Source organism: Rhinoraja longicauda, chromosome 1 (assembly GCF_053455715.1).
Source record: "Rhinoraja longicauda isolate Sanriku21f chromosome 1, sRhiLon1.1, whole genome shotgun sequence".
Lineage (NCBI taxonomy): Eukaryota > Metazoa > Chordata > Chondrichthyes > Rajiformes > Arhynchobatidae > Rhinoraja > Rhinoraja longicauda.
Genome location: NC_135953.1, coordinates 117330083 through 117345366, shown reverse-complemented (window position 1 = coordinate 117345366; position 15284 = coordinate 117330083). Strand labels below are relative to the sequence as shown.

Genomic DNA, 15284 nt, shown 5'->3' with positions numbered 1-15284 from the left:
CTGCCTTTGTTGTTCTAGCTGGCAACGTTTGTGAGTTTAGAAGGTGCTGTTTCAGGAATTTTAGTGAGTTTCTGTAGTGCATCCTGTAATTAGTAGAAACTGATGCTATTATGCGCTGGTGGTGGAGTAAGAGAATTGTTGTGGATGGATGTTTACTATGCAGGCTGCTATGTTCTAGGAGTGAAGTTACTTGAATATTGTTGAGGCTGCATTCATCTAGCCAAGTGGAGAGTATTCCATCGAACTCCTGACTTAAGTCTTGTGGATGATGGACAAGTTTTGGGAAGTTACGAGGTGAGTCCTCACTGCAGTATTCTTAGCCTCAGACCTATTCTTGAAACCATATTATGTATTTGTCTAAGATTGACACAAAATGCTGGAGAAACTCAGCGGGACAGGCAGCATCTCTGGACAGAAGGAATTGGTGACGTTTCGGGTCGAGATCCTCCTTCAGACTTCATCAGTCTGAAGAAGGGTCTCGACCCGAAACGTCACCCATTCCTTTTATCCAGGGATGCTGCCTGTCCTGCTGAGTTATTTCAGGATTTTGTGTCACTCTTTGGGGTAAACCAGCATCTGCAGTTCCTTCCTACACATTATGTATATGGCTTCTCAGTTCAGTTTCTGGTCAATGGTAGCTCCAAGGATCTTAATAGTGGGGGATTCATTGATGGCAATGCCATTGAATGTCAGAGAATGAAAGCTGAGTTTTTTTCAATAGACATTAGACAATAGACAATAGGTGCAGGAGTAGGCCATTCGGCCTTTCGAGCCAGCAACGCCATTCAATGTGATCATGACTGATCATTCACAATCAGTACCCCGTTTCTGCCTTCTCCCCATATCCCTTGACTCCGCTATCATTATTAGCTCTATCTAGCTCTCTCTTGAAAGCATCCAGAGAATTGGCCTCCACTGCCTTCTGAGGCAGAGATTTCCACAGATTTACAACTTTCTGACTGAAAAAGTTTTTCCTCATCTCCATTCTAAATGGCCTACCCCTTATTATTAAACTGTGGCCCCTGGTTCTGGACTCCCCCAACATTGGGAACATGTTTCCTGCCTCTAATGTGTCCAATCCCTTAATAATCTTATATGTTTCAATATGATCTCCTCTCATCCTTCTAAATTCCAGTGTCTACAAGCCTAGTCGCTCCAGTCTTTCAACATACGACAGTCCCGCCATTCTGGGAATTAACCTAGTGAACCTACGTTGCGCCCCCTCAATAGCTAGAATGTCCTGCCTCAAATTTTCTCATTGGATATTGTTATTGCCTGGCATTTGTGTTACATTTCACCTATCAGCCCAGACCTGGATATTGTCTAGGTCGTTATTCATTTGGTTGTGGACTGCTTCATCACCTAAGGAGTTACAAATGGTGCTGGACATTTTGCAGTCAGCTGTAAACGTCCCTATGTCTGAACTTAATGATTCACGGGTGGTCACCGATAAAGTAATTCGAGTAGGTTGGGGAGAGCACTAACCTGAGGAACCTCTGTCCACCGCATGCTGTTTGTATTATTTGGCACGCATGCAGTTCTGTCTAGTAGCTTCATCAGGTTAATTTGTTATTCTGAGGAGTGCCTGATACTGCTCCTGGCAAACCTGCCAGTACTCTTCATTGATCAGAGTTAATCTCCTGGTTTGATGGGCATGGTGGAGTGGGGGATATGCAGGGCCATGAGGCTGCAGATTGTGATTGAGGACAATGCTACTGCTGCTGGCCTGCAGCTCCTTATAATTGTTAGATTTGTCCGCACTCTTCCCCATTTAGCATGGTAGTAGTGCCACATAACATGAAGAAGTGTATTTTCATCGTGAAGACAGGATTTTGACTCCACAAGTATTGGGCAGTGGCCACTCCTACCACTATAGTTGTGGATAGATGTATCTTAGTTTAGTTTAGTTTATTGATACAGCACGGAAATAGGCCCTTCGGCCCATCGAGTTTGCACTGACCAGCGATCCCCATACACTAGCACTATCCTGCACACCAGGGACAATTTACAATCAAAGCCAATTAACCTACAAAGCTTTACATGTTTGGAATGTGGGAGGAAACCGGAGACTCTCTAAGCCTTTTTCAACTTCAGAGGGAACATTGCTGTGAGCCACAACATCGCTGAGTCACGTGTCGGCTAAACCAGGTAGGTATACCAAATCAGTACATCACAATGGTCTCTACAACAATTAAGAATGCCATTCATGGTCTCCATTCGACTTTTTAATTCCAGAATTTGATTTTGAATTTATCACCATTTATCTGCCATCTTGGGATTTAAATCCAGGTCCCCAGGACTTTGCCCTGGGTATCAAGACTATTAATTCAATGATAATACCACTACTCCATTGCTCATTTACTTCACCGTATTAGTGTACCAGTCATCATTAGGCAGGCAGCTAACATGAGCTCCTCTCTGATTAGATAATGTGTTATGCCTTTTCCCTACTTTCAATCTCACAATATATCTTTCCTTGTCATTTGCACAATCTAGATAAAAACCATTCTACAGAACTAACTTGACAACTGCACCCATGCAGAACTCACAGACTTCATTAACTTAACAAATTTCCATCCTGCACTCAAATTCACTTGGACCATAGACACAAAATGCTGGAGTAACTCAGCAGGACAGGATCTCCGACTTCTCCCTCCCGTTTTTTGATCTCACCGTCCCCATCACAGGAGATATAATATCGACTGACATCTATTATAAACCTACTGACTCCCACAGCTGTCCAGACTACACTTCTTCCCACCCTGCCTCCTGCAAAGACACTATCCCCTAGTCCCAATTCCTCCGTCTATGCCGCATCTGCGTCCAAGATGAGGTGTTCCATACCAGGACATCTGAGCTGTCCTCATTCTTTAGGGAACATGAGTTCCCCTCTTCCAAGATAGATGAAGCCCTTACAAGGATCTCCTTGATATCCCGCAGCTCTGCTCTTGCTCCCCCTTCCTCCATTCGCACTAGGAACAGAGTCCCCCCCAAGTTCTCACCTTTCACCCCATCAGCCATCGCATACAGCACATAATCATTTTCCTCACCTCCAACAGGATCCCACTACTAGTCATATCTTCCCTTCTCTATCCCTTTCTGCTTTCCACAGAGACCATTCCCTTCAGAACTCCCTGGTTAACCCATCCCTTCCTAGCCAAACCACCCCCTCCCCAGGTACTTTCCCCTGCAACTGCAAAAGATGCAACACTAGTTCCTATGCCTCCTCTCTTCAACTCTGTCCAAGGACCCCAACAGTCTTTTCAGGTGAGGCAGAAGTTCACTTGAACCTCCTCCAACTTCATCTATTGTATTCTCTGTTCCAGGTGTGGACTGCTATATATTGACAAGATCAAGCGCAGGCTCAGCGGTCATTTCGCTGAACGCCTCTGCTCAGTCCACCTAAACCTACTTGAACTCCCGGTTGCGAAACACTTTAATTCACCCACCCATTCCTATACTTATCTTTCTGTCCTGGTCCTCCTCCACTGTCAGATTGAGGCCAAGTGCAAATTGGAGGAACAGCACCTCAGATTTCGCTTTGGCAGCTTACACCCCAGTGGTATGATACTGACTTCTCTAACTTCAAGTAACCCTTGTTTTCGCTCTCTCTCCATCCCTCTCCCTTCCTAGTTCTCCAACCAGTCTGACTGTCTCCCTGATTTAATGTTATCTCTGTATGCTTCATTGTCACCTTCTCCTAGTTAACAATGATCTATTCTACATTTTCCTTGAACCGCATCCCCTTTGATGTCTTGTTTTCACACTTTACACTTCCTTATCTCTGTGTCTCCCTCTCCCCTGACTCTCAGGTTGAAGAAGTGTCTTGACCGGAAACATCACCCATTCCTTCTCTCCAGAGATGCTGCTGGCCCCATTGAGTTACTCCAGCATTTTGTGCCTATCTAACTTAATACTTTTTCTGGATTGGATATGTTCAGAACAAGGCCTTATTTCTCATCTGTGGGAGGAGATCTTGCAAAATTTGGCCATCTGTGAGATTTTATCCTTGTGTTCTATCAACAGAGTGTACAGCTTTATCTCCAAGGAATGTAGCTTGCATGGCCTTGCAATGACCTGACATTCAAGCCCTCAAATTAAAGCTATCTTGGCACTCTTTTGCTGTAAATCTTTTTTACAATGTTCAGAGTAATCCTCTGAATTATAGTTCTATTAATTAGCTCAAAACCCAAATTGGAGTATTAAAATTCTAACAAATTTGCCCATCTTGAAATGGGATGGTGTGTAGATGACTGTGTACCAAAGAGGACGATGCATGTGTTCCCCAATTAGAAACCATGGATGAGCCGCGAGGTCCACTCCCAGGTGAAGTGTAGGTCTGAGGGATTCAAGTCAAAGGATCCTGAGTGGTACAAGGATTCTATCTATTACCTTCACAGACCCACAAAGGATACCAAGAGGGAATTCCGGACAAAGCAGGAATCCTGAGCAATGACACGGATAGCTGTAGATTGTGGCAAGGCTTGCATGCTATAACTGGTTACAAAACACAGGCGGGCACTATCGCTGACAACACTGGGTCCCTCCCCAATGAACTCAACGCATTCTATGCCCGCTTTGAACAGAAGGTCAGTAGAGGAATGTCACCTGCCCCTCCAGTCTCAGCTGCAACTGTACCAATAGAGTGAATCTGTGGAAGGCAACTGGCCCAGATGGAGTCCCTGGCTGCCTCCTCAAAACCTGTGCTGCCCAGCTGGCAGATGTATTCACAGACATCTTTAACCTCTCACTACTCCATTCTAAAGTCCACACCTGCTTCTAGAATACCACTATCATCCCAATGCCAAAAAAAAAGTAAGGTATTGTGCCTTAATGACTAGCATCGAATGGCATAGACATCCACCAATATGAAGTGGTTTGAGGAACTGGTGATGGTGCACATTGACACCAGTCTTCCAGCCTGTCGTGATCCACAGCAGTTTGCCTACCAGTGCAACAGGTCCACAGCACACAGCATCTCCCTGGCCCTAAACTCATCTTGGGAACACCCAGACAACAAGGACTCCAAAGTTAGACTCCTATCTGTTGAGTATAACTCTGCCTTCAACTCCATAATCACGTCCAAGCTCATCTCCAAATTCCAGGACCTAGGGTTCAGACCCCACTCTGCCACTGTATCGTCAACCTTCTGACCCACAGATCACAATCAGTGAGGATAGGTGACAATAAATCCCCCCCATTTATTTGCAATACCGGTGCCCCACAATGATGCATTCTCAGTCCCCTACTAGTTTAGTTTAGTTTAGTCTTGGCTCTAACTCAATCTACAAGTTTGCAGATGACACCACTGTGGTGGGCCAAATCACGAACAATGACAAGATGGAGTACAGGTGTCATGCTGCCTTGGAAAAGCAGCCAACATAATCAAAGTCTTGTCCCACCCCAGTAATTCCTTCTTCTCTCTGCCCCCGTCCGGCAGAAGGTACAGAAGTTTGAAAGCACGCACCACCAGATTCAGGAGCAGCTTATTCCCCTCTGTTATCAGGCTTCTGATCAATCCTTCCATCAGCTTGGGTACTGTCCGATTCACCTCTACCACATTGCAGACTTTAGACTTTGTCAATGGAACTGACGCACTACAATTATGAGAACTATATTCTGCACTCTGTACTTTTCCCTTTGCTCTACCTGTTGTACTTGAGTTGGATGATCGTATCTATGTAGAGTATTATCTGATATGATCGGATAGCATACCAAGCAAAGCTTTTCACTGTATCTCATGAGAGAAGACAATAATAAATATAAACCTAAATAACGATATCCTCATCAAATTTCTCTTAATTATCCCAACAAACCGAGTTGGTCTAGATTGCTTACTTGCCTGTTGAACTCTCTGATCAGTTTTTGCATCCTTTCGGTATAGCTGGATGCTACTGGCAATGTACCAGTATAGGATTGTGCAACCTTTCCTGACTTATGAGGGAGTAGGGACTTTATCTTGGAGCAAAGCATATGCCTTATAAAAGATGGATCAGCAGAAATAAAAAGGAGATGCTCTCTGCAGATTATACAGCTTTTTACAAATTAACTTGCCATTTATCTGTTCATTCTCTGAGCTCTGCTCTAATGGAACGGAATGAGGTCCTCACCAGCACCGCAGAAGTTAGACGTCCCCTAATAAAACATCCCTTCAAAACTGCTTTCTCCCTCTGCCTTCTCTTGTAGCTGATGCCCAGAGTAATATCCAGTGCTGTGCTTTCATTACAGCAAAGATGCAAGTACAGGACTCGCATTGAGAGGACCTTGATACACCATACCCATGGCTGTGCTCCAGAACGTCTTGGAGCATTGACTAGGCAGACCTCTTAGCCTCTTAGGCCCCCTCGGTCACGGCTAGCCATGGGTGATGCATCCTAGTTGGCTGCTTGCTCCACACCTCGGCTAGAGCAGCGTCGCTTGTGGCTGAAGAGACCAATACAGGAGTGACAGTCTCTGTCGCAAAGGTCACTCTGTGTGTGGTCTCTGGTTTGTTGAAGTTGCTGCGCTCCTTTCTGCGTGCCCACTTGTCTGCCACTGCATTCATCAGTTTCTCTTCCCCCGTTTTGAGATGTTGGTTCAGGGTACCTCTCCACCTCGTACACAATGCACTAAATTGGCATTTTTAAGAAACAATTTTACACTTACCTTTGTGCCTGAAGGGAATGGAGGACAAATAAAACAAAGCATTTATGTTCAGTGTCCTTGAAGTGTGTTTATTATATTCAGATCAAGGCCAGGATCTGACAGTCAAGAATTCTCTTCCTCTTTGGTTCAGAACCTATATCATGTGATTGTAGCTGTGAAATGTGTAAAATCTACTAAATGTGGCAGCTGCCTCACCTGGGATAACTGGAGTCCAGTAAAAACTACTCAGATCCAGAGGCATGGCTAGAGCTCTGAATGCTGAAGGTAACAGATCGGTGTAATCAACGTTGAATAACTAAATAATTATTTGAAGCAGATTAATCAAAAAGACAATGAGAGAGATGGAATTAATTTTGGATTGCTCCAGTAAAACAGCCACCATGATTAAAACGCAAGGTGCTAATAGACCTCAGAGGGTCAGGCAGCATCTGTGGAGGGAATGGATGGTTGACAGTCCAGGTTGGAAACCTTCTTCAGACACGAAACATCATCTGTGCATTCCCTCCACAGATGCTGCCTGACCTGCAGAGTTCCTCCAGCACTTTGTGTTTTGCTCAATATTCCCGCATCTGCAGTTTCTTGTGTTAGCCAACACAGTTATGTTAGACCAAATGGCCTCCATACAGTATAAGCTTTAAAGACTCATACAGATAAAATGCAACATTCCTTTGAATTAGTATTTCTGCAGCATTGCAACAGATATGGTGTTAAATATTCTTTTCAGTTCATGATAAAACAGGTATTTCCACACATTTACATTCTAATTCAATTAAAAAATATATTTTAAATTTCTTAAACTGCTATCTTTTCAAGTAATGTTGCCTGGATCCCCAAATGGTTCAATCCTCTTTCAATTATTCCCAAAAAATTGCCAATGAGAAACTGAAACACACTCTCCAAATTATCGCAAAGTAATTCAAACAGCACCCATACTGCACCTGACAATTCCTGAAAGTCTGTGTTGGTTGGAGAAAGAAGGCGACATAAAATGAGACCGAAAACGAAATTCCAGATAATAATTTCACCACCATAACTTGAGGTGGCCAGCAGATTGGCAGCACACAAAACTACAGACAAAATGTCATCCTTGTGGCCATTTTCCTGTAATCATTCAAATAGATGAACAAGAAATTAAAATCATTTAAACTACTCATACAGATTGAGAAAAAAACTATTACATTAAGGCTTGATGGTTCAATATGGTACAATCTTACATTAGTTTATCTTCCTTTGACTACTTCTACCAACTATTGCTACTACTACTGCTTCTACTACCACCAGCACTATGACTAGTACTATCTTTGCAAAGAGCTCACCAATTAATATCAGAACAAAACCAATTCACTCACTATCCATGTGAATTTATAATGAATGCTTGCATTTCTCAAAATAAACGGCCATGCTCGAACAGTGTCAAGATGGGAAAATTCCCCCCTTATTCCACAAACTGGTCCACCTTTCTCTATAACATCTATTTAATTCAACTGCCCATAGTTTTATCTCCTTGCTTCAAAATATGTACTACAACACACTTTGTTCTAAATCACTTTACTTCAACCTAATTTCTTTATTTCCTTGAAGAGGCATCGCAATCTAGTCCAGTCAGGTTCTGTCATATGCACAAATACAGTGAACAACAGGTACAATGAAAATATTACTGCAGAGCAGCAGAACAGGCACAGACTCAGACAACACATAAAACATGTTATACATGAATTATATATGAATTATGCTAAACAATGAAATGAAAAAGATTGTGCAAAACATGAGTGCAAAACACAATTAGAAAACAAGCCCAAGATAGTGCAAGGCGCGTTCTATAGTGTTGTCTTGCTGACCTAGGATTTCATTTGTGCGGGTCGGTTCGCGAACTCGATGGTTGGAGTAAAGTAGCTCTTCATGAACCTGATGGTGTGGGACCTCTCTACCACATGCCTGATGGTAGGAGTGAAAAGAGGCCACAACCCAGAAAGTGGGGACCCTTATTGATAGATGTGGCCTTCTTGAGGCAGCGCCACACATAGATGCTTTCTAGGGTAGAGAGGGCTGTCCTAGCATAATGGAGGCCTCCATGATGTTTCAAGGACCAGTGCTTTCATTCTGGGGATCAGGGCCGTCGAGTCTGTTGAGTCCATTGGGCGATCATAAAGTCGCTAAAGCTTTTAAATAGTTTTAAAGTCGGTTTCCTATAGCTGTATCTTTGTCTGCAGATATCAGCTTTTAAAAAGGTCAACATGTGAGGATACAACTTTTATCCTGCATGTTGCCTGCAAAATTTTGCCTCTCCCTGGTACCATCTTGTGAAATCTATTGCATGTTGTTGAGCCATTTGGTGGAATTACACAATATGCCCTTTCCAGTGTAATTAAAGCTTTTAAACTTGTAAGGTGCTTTTTTTGAACCTGCACTAAAAAGTTTTAAACTAGAATTTCAAATTCTTAGAATTTTTCATTTTACAAAAAGTTACAAGACTTATAAAGATTACTTAAGTACTTACGGGGGAAGACAGGAGAATGGAGTTTAGAGGGAAAGGTAGATCAGACATGAATGAATGCTGGAGTAAACTTGATGGGCCAAATGGCCTAATTCTGCTTGTATGACATAAACATGAAGCTTAAAAAATAAAATGTGTTAATTAAATTTGCTGTCAGACCTGTAACAGCTTAAGCAGTTTATAGGGTGACGATCCACCATGGACCCCAAAAGCAAGAAACGATATGCATACTGGTACCATTTGATTTACAGAAGAAGCACTGGTTATAGTTTACATTCAGTGATGTTTAATCTGGCTGTTGTTTGATTTGCCAATTATTTTAGGAAATATTGCATACATGTTGGATTCTTTTGTGAATTTCGCATCATAATAATTGGCTACATTTCTCTCACTTTCTGGGAAATTCTTATTAATTGGTGCCGGTGAAGATAGTAACAAATAAACAATTACAAAGTTCAGAATCTTATATAGAATAGGTAATTTAACCGGTTCTTACAGTCTCCTTTGCCCAGTGGAGTAATGGGTACTGAGTATCACAATTACATTGAATATCCTAGAAAAGAAAGCATTAATTGGGTCAGAACAGAAACCTTTTAAACAATTTTGTATACAACTTATACCAAGGCAGTCAGAATCGGTTAAACAAAAAGTTTAATTGAATATAAATATGAACTATAATTTCTACTTGTACATACCGGGAAAACATTGATCCTTTTGTCCCAACCAACAGATATGACATATCTATGAAAATCAGCAAGAAAAATGTAGAAATATATGGGTGAGGTTCAGAAAGCATTTCGTATTGTTTGTCAAATAAATTATATAGCGTGCACTTACCCATTTTTAAATATTTCAGCATAAATGCAGTCAGTAACTTCTTCAATCCTATTCCCAACTGAAAGAGCAAATTGCCAAATTAGTTGATAATTTGTATACAAAATTAGAAATTGTGCAAAATTAGAAATTGTGCAAAATTAGAAATCTAGCACTAATTATCAATTTTACCTTGTTTCAAAGTCTGTATACATTGCCCATTCTGATAGTTCCACTTCTTCACACTTCCGTCTCTGCTACCTGTTATCAGCCTGGAAGTAGAGAATTTTGTGAATGTTAAAATATGTAACAGGCATTGGAACACATCAATCAATGGAATAGTGTAATGGTTCAATAGATGACTTTTTATACAATGTCCACAAACATTTAATTAATGAAAGATGTAGTCCTCAGAACACTGCTGGGTTTTTTTCTATGTGACACACTAGTCATTAAACAAGGCCCTTACAGTGAATGCCACATTTAATTGATCCATTAAATGTGGGTATGGTACCTAAACACATCTCACCTGAATTTCTTTTTTTTACGTTTCCTTCTGATTAGATAATGCCGCAAAACGTTCTACAGTATATAAAATTATTTTTAAAAATATCGTCCTTTACAGTTTCTTTTTCAGATGCTCAAGTAGACAGCTTCATTCCTAAACATCCATCTTACTGGCAACCTAAACCTTCACATTGATGTAATGATCAAGAAAACACAGCGTATTTACTTTCTTAAGTATCTGAGAAGATTCAGCATGTCCACCAGGATGATCCCAAATTTTTAGAAAGTGTTATGTACTATATAAACTAATCTGTACTGTATAAAGTATTCTGATGGGATGCATATCAATTATGGCAACTGCCCTGCTAATGGCTGCCTGAACCTGCAGGCAATGGTGAACACAGCCCAGTCCGTCACAGGCTTTTCACTCCTTTCCATCCAGATCGTCTTCATGGTGCATTGCAATAGGAAAACTAGAAGCCCAGCATCAAGGATGCTTGCAACCCTGGTCAATCACTTTTCACTCTTCCACTTCTGAGAGAAGATCCAGGAGCTTGATAGCTTGATGTTCAGACTTAAGAACAGCATCTTCCCCACTGCTATTAGACTCCGGAACCAATCATCCTTCTCACAACTCCTTTCCAGAGGGGCTCTTGCTCTTAACTTTACATCACTTGATTATTCCATAATTGTACTTTAATATATGTTGCAGTAGTTCAGATTGCACTACAGTCTTGCAACATTCTGTTGTTTTGAGCTCTTCATTGTATTCATTGTTACATTTATTATTGTTCCTTTGTGCATGTATTTTGTTTATTCTGTAAGTTTCATGTGAACAAGGAATCTCATTACACCCTGCTGTACATGATAATAAACTAAACTCATGTTTCGTTGAGCAATTCCACTATCATAAATTCCATCTGAATAGAATTTCAAAGTCTTGTCATTAAAACGAGCTTTGACAACAATAAAAATATAGTTCACAATTAATTTCCTTACTGGATTAGGAACTCTAATGTGTGTTGTATAAAAGGTGGGACAGAAGATACAGTGAGATTAGTGTGCAACCACTGAACCAGTCATTCGTATGTAGAAATCACTGAAACATGACAATGCTCAATTGATGCATAGCAGATAAGAGCCTGAAAAGCACAACTGCAAAATGTTCTTGCATTTTGTTGATGGTACACATAGCAAACAGAGAGTATTTGATTATTGGCCACATAACAGGCGAACAATAAACTGTTTGGGTAGTTATGAACCAAATTGCCCATCACAGAATACAAATATTCATTTTTTTCTTGTAGCGACTATAATGTGCCTGGCCCAGTTAGGTTTCAGGTCAATGGTGACCCTCCAAAGTTGGTGATAATATATACAGTGAAGGTAGCGCTGTTGAATACCAAAGGAAGTGGTTGCATGCCTGTTAGAGATGGTCACTAGTGGCATTTGGAATAGGAAGCCAACAATCATGGGGTGAAAGAAAGGGAACTCTTGATGGCAATTAGAAGCAGTGGGATGATTAATAATCAGGTGAGATAGAATGGCAATTCGGAGGGGAGGAAAACAAACAAAATGAAAGATGAGAAAGATCAATAAGTAGAAGCAATCTGCAGGATGTATCAATTAATGGGAAGAGGCAAAACTCAAAAGGCAAGGGATGGAGGTGGCTTTAGTAAGGAGGTTCTAGACAACAATTAGCAGGAGAGAGGCTTGCTATTAGGAAGGATGTGCTGTAAACGACAAGGCTGGGTAAAGCTCTCTTCCATGATGTCACAGGAATATACCACCCATGGTCCACAGAGTGGGCGGTGGAATTGATTCACTTACTACTGAGCTTCCGAATCTGCAGCAAATGCAAAAACGTAGATATCTTATGTTACCAATTCTGCTGAGAGATATCCCTGGAGATCTATCCCTGAAGATTTCTTCATATGCCCACCTCTTTCCCACTCCATAATCCTTATTTGCTCAAACATATTGGCAAATCCACGATAGAAGCATTTAAATCTGTCAAGGTGTACCTTCTTTCACTGATGTCAAAAGTCATGCAAGTTATTGCAGCATCTCCATGAGCTCTGGTGAATTCGAGGACAGGGGAGCCAGTATCCAGATCCCACACTTTCACAACCTCAGTGAACAAGTAGAGGAACATTTAAATCATAAGAACCTTGAAAGTCCTTCAACTCTTAATATTGGTGTCAAAGTCAAAGTCAAAGTCAAAGTCAATTTTATTGTCAATCCTCAGCCAGTTTACACAGACAGAAAATCGAAATACCGTTTCCCACAATCCCGAGGAACAAAGTTCATAAAACTAAGTTAAAATTAAAAATGTTTATTGTAGAGTGAAAGTCATTTATGGAACAAGGAATTTATAGATCTGATCTTAATATATTAAGTATCCTGCTTTTGCTTTGTCATCAGCTTAATGGCTTAGAGAAGTGATTACAATTTAAAATGGTAAAAATTGAAATTTCAAGATCTGCTTACAATTATGTGGCAGATTTATTGAACATTAAATGTAATAATACTGAATTTCCAAAACCAGTAAACTTAATGTAAATGGATTAACAATAAACTAAGACTGTAAATGAGAAAACAACAGCTGAAAATTTATATCGGCATAAATACAACACAATGGAGGCACACATTTTAGACGTACAGAAGAAAACAAATATAGGATAAGGATACTAAAATACTCCAATAATACTACATCAGAGGGAAGGTGGTCAAAGTGATGACAAGAACTCAAAAAGGATATGAAACGGAGGGCAAACATGATTGTTAAAGTTTTCATTACTTCTTCCAATAACAAGACATGAGAAACAAAGATTAATATTCTAATAAAATAGAAATTTTCAGATGCCATTTATTTCCAAATATTATATGAAACTACAGAACGACTGACAATCACCATTGGATGCTGGCAAACTATCAAAGATTGGAAGCAAGTTAATTTGGTACCCAGGCACCAAAATTGACAAATGGCGACAAGCAACCACTGATAAATGAGTATGTCAATTCTACATAACAAATTAAATTGATTATTGTAAGAAACTTGATATTAACTTAATTAACAATTTTGACATGGATTCCAAAATCAGAAAATCCTATATGACCAAATTATTTTGAAGAAGCCCTACAAATACATAATGCCCAGACTTCCAAAACATCGGGTGGCCGAGGTTCAAGCTAAATCCAAGGAATTTGTAGGAAACTAGCTGAAAAACTGGAGACAATAAATCCAATAGTGTAGCTGTAAGGGTCAAGGATGGGCAATGGGAGAAAGCAAAGACGGGAACGCTTTACTACCCAGTGTCAAAATCACTACTGTTCCTAAATTATTTAAATTATTTGGATTCAGAAACACAGTGTACATTGGTCAAACAGGAAGAGGAAGTAGAGACAACTTAGAAATTATAAGTGAGGATAAGTAGCAGAATAATGATGGACAAAAATAAATGCAGATGTGTAAAATACTGCACATAGGGGGGAAAAAAAGTACTCCAAGAATGATGGCGAAATTGTCAAAGATAAAGTTGAAAATGACTTGGGAATCTCAGTTGATTCCCCACCTAGAGAATCAATGAGAACAAAACCACACGTTTTGCAATAATTTTTCAATATATTTTAATTTATTAACAGGGAACATATCTTAGCCAGTTGTTTAAGCATTTCGGATGGTGGGATTGTACTGAATACATCATGTGATGCCAGTTACACCCACAATGCAGTGCAAAGCTCAGTGCCTTGCAGACTAGATTAGTGGCAATTGTGTTCATGAAATTGGGTTGCCACTGATGCAGTTTCAGCATTGTGTTCATGAAATTGGGTTGTCACCGATGCAGTTTTGATCCTGATGCGGGGTACTGTATGTTGGAGATTGTAAGTTCTTCCTGCGCCTATATGGGTGGTTTCTTCTGAATGCTATGGGGTTTTTTTACATCCCAAAGATACGCTGGTAGGTTAATTGGCTACTGTAAAAGTACATGGGTGTCAGGAAGATCAAGGATAGTTAATGGACATGTGGAAGAGAATAGGTTATGGAAAATTGGGTGGATGGGTGGAGGAGTGGAACATGGAATTTTTCCAACGCCAACCGAAAATTCCAGAACCAAAGAAAATGGAAGTAAAAGCATTATACTTGAAGTACTGGGATACGGAATGGATCAAAAAGAGAATGTAAAAGTAATAAATTAAACAATAAGTCAGCATCAAGAAAAACTGGTCGAACACAGATTTTCTGGCGCCTTCAGTTCCAGATCCTTTCTGGATTATCCATTGGCATACAGAGGTCACATGATAATGAAATGACAATACAGCCCTGGCTCTAAAGCACCATGAAATGCCAGAAACGTTAAAAATTACGTAAATTGGAAACAGAATGTCCTTTATAATGAGGATTTACTGTAAACGGACCATAACGGAGGGAGTGGTGTCTGTTATCGTCGATGACTGCAGATGATGGTTAATAGACAAAAGGACACAAAGTGCTGGAGTAATTCAGCAAGTCAGGATCTCTGGAGAACATGGATAGGTGACATCGGGACCCTCCCTCAGACTGATTCAGTTGGCTGAGTTACTCCAGCACTTGGTGCCGTTTCACTTTAAAACTAGGCACCGACGCCACTGGTCTGTACCAGCGAACCTTTCTTCACCGGTTCACATGGCTTTTGTTGAGGCTCACATTGTAGCACCCCATAGGATGCGCTTTCTTCAGGTCGCTGCCACTGACAGGACGTGCTCTGTCTCCCTCCCCTCTCACCCGCTGTCGCTTCCAAGGTGATGTTGGCGACTCCGGGGGAGAAGGAGGAGGCGACAGTGG

General features: G+C 40.8%; 1 protein-coding gene across 1 annotated transcript in view; it reads right to left on the bottom strand.

Moving 5' to 3' along the window:
- LOC144592845 (cilia- and flagella-associated protein 337-like) overlaps window positions 1-15284 on the bottom strand; it is an 80803-nt gene that overhangs the window by 16396 nt on the left and 49123 nt on the right. The window contains exons 13-18 of the mRNA XM_078398035.1: window positions 12484-12590; window positions 10145-10224; window positions 9977-10034; window positions 9835-9880; window positions 9636-9692; window positions 7584-7746 (exon numbers count right to left, since the gene is read on the bottom strand). Coding sequence (XP_078254161.1) covers window positions 7584-7746; window positions 9636-9692; window positions 9835-9880; window positions 9977-10034; window positions 10145-10224; window positions 12484-12590 — 511 coding nt within the window. The remainder of the gene's footprint in view (window positions 1-7583; window positions 7747-9635; window positions 9693-9834; window positions 9881-9976; window positions 10035-10144; window positions 10225-12483; window positions 12591-15284) is intronic.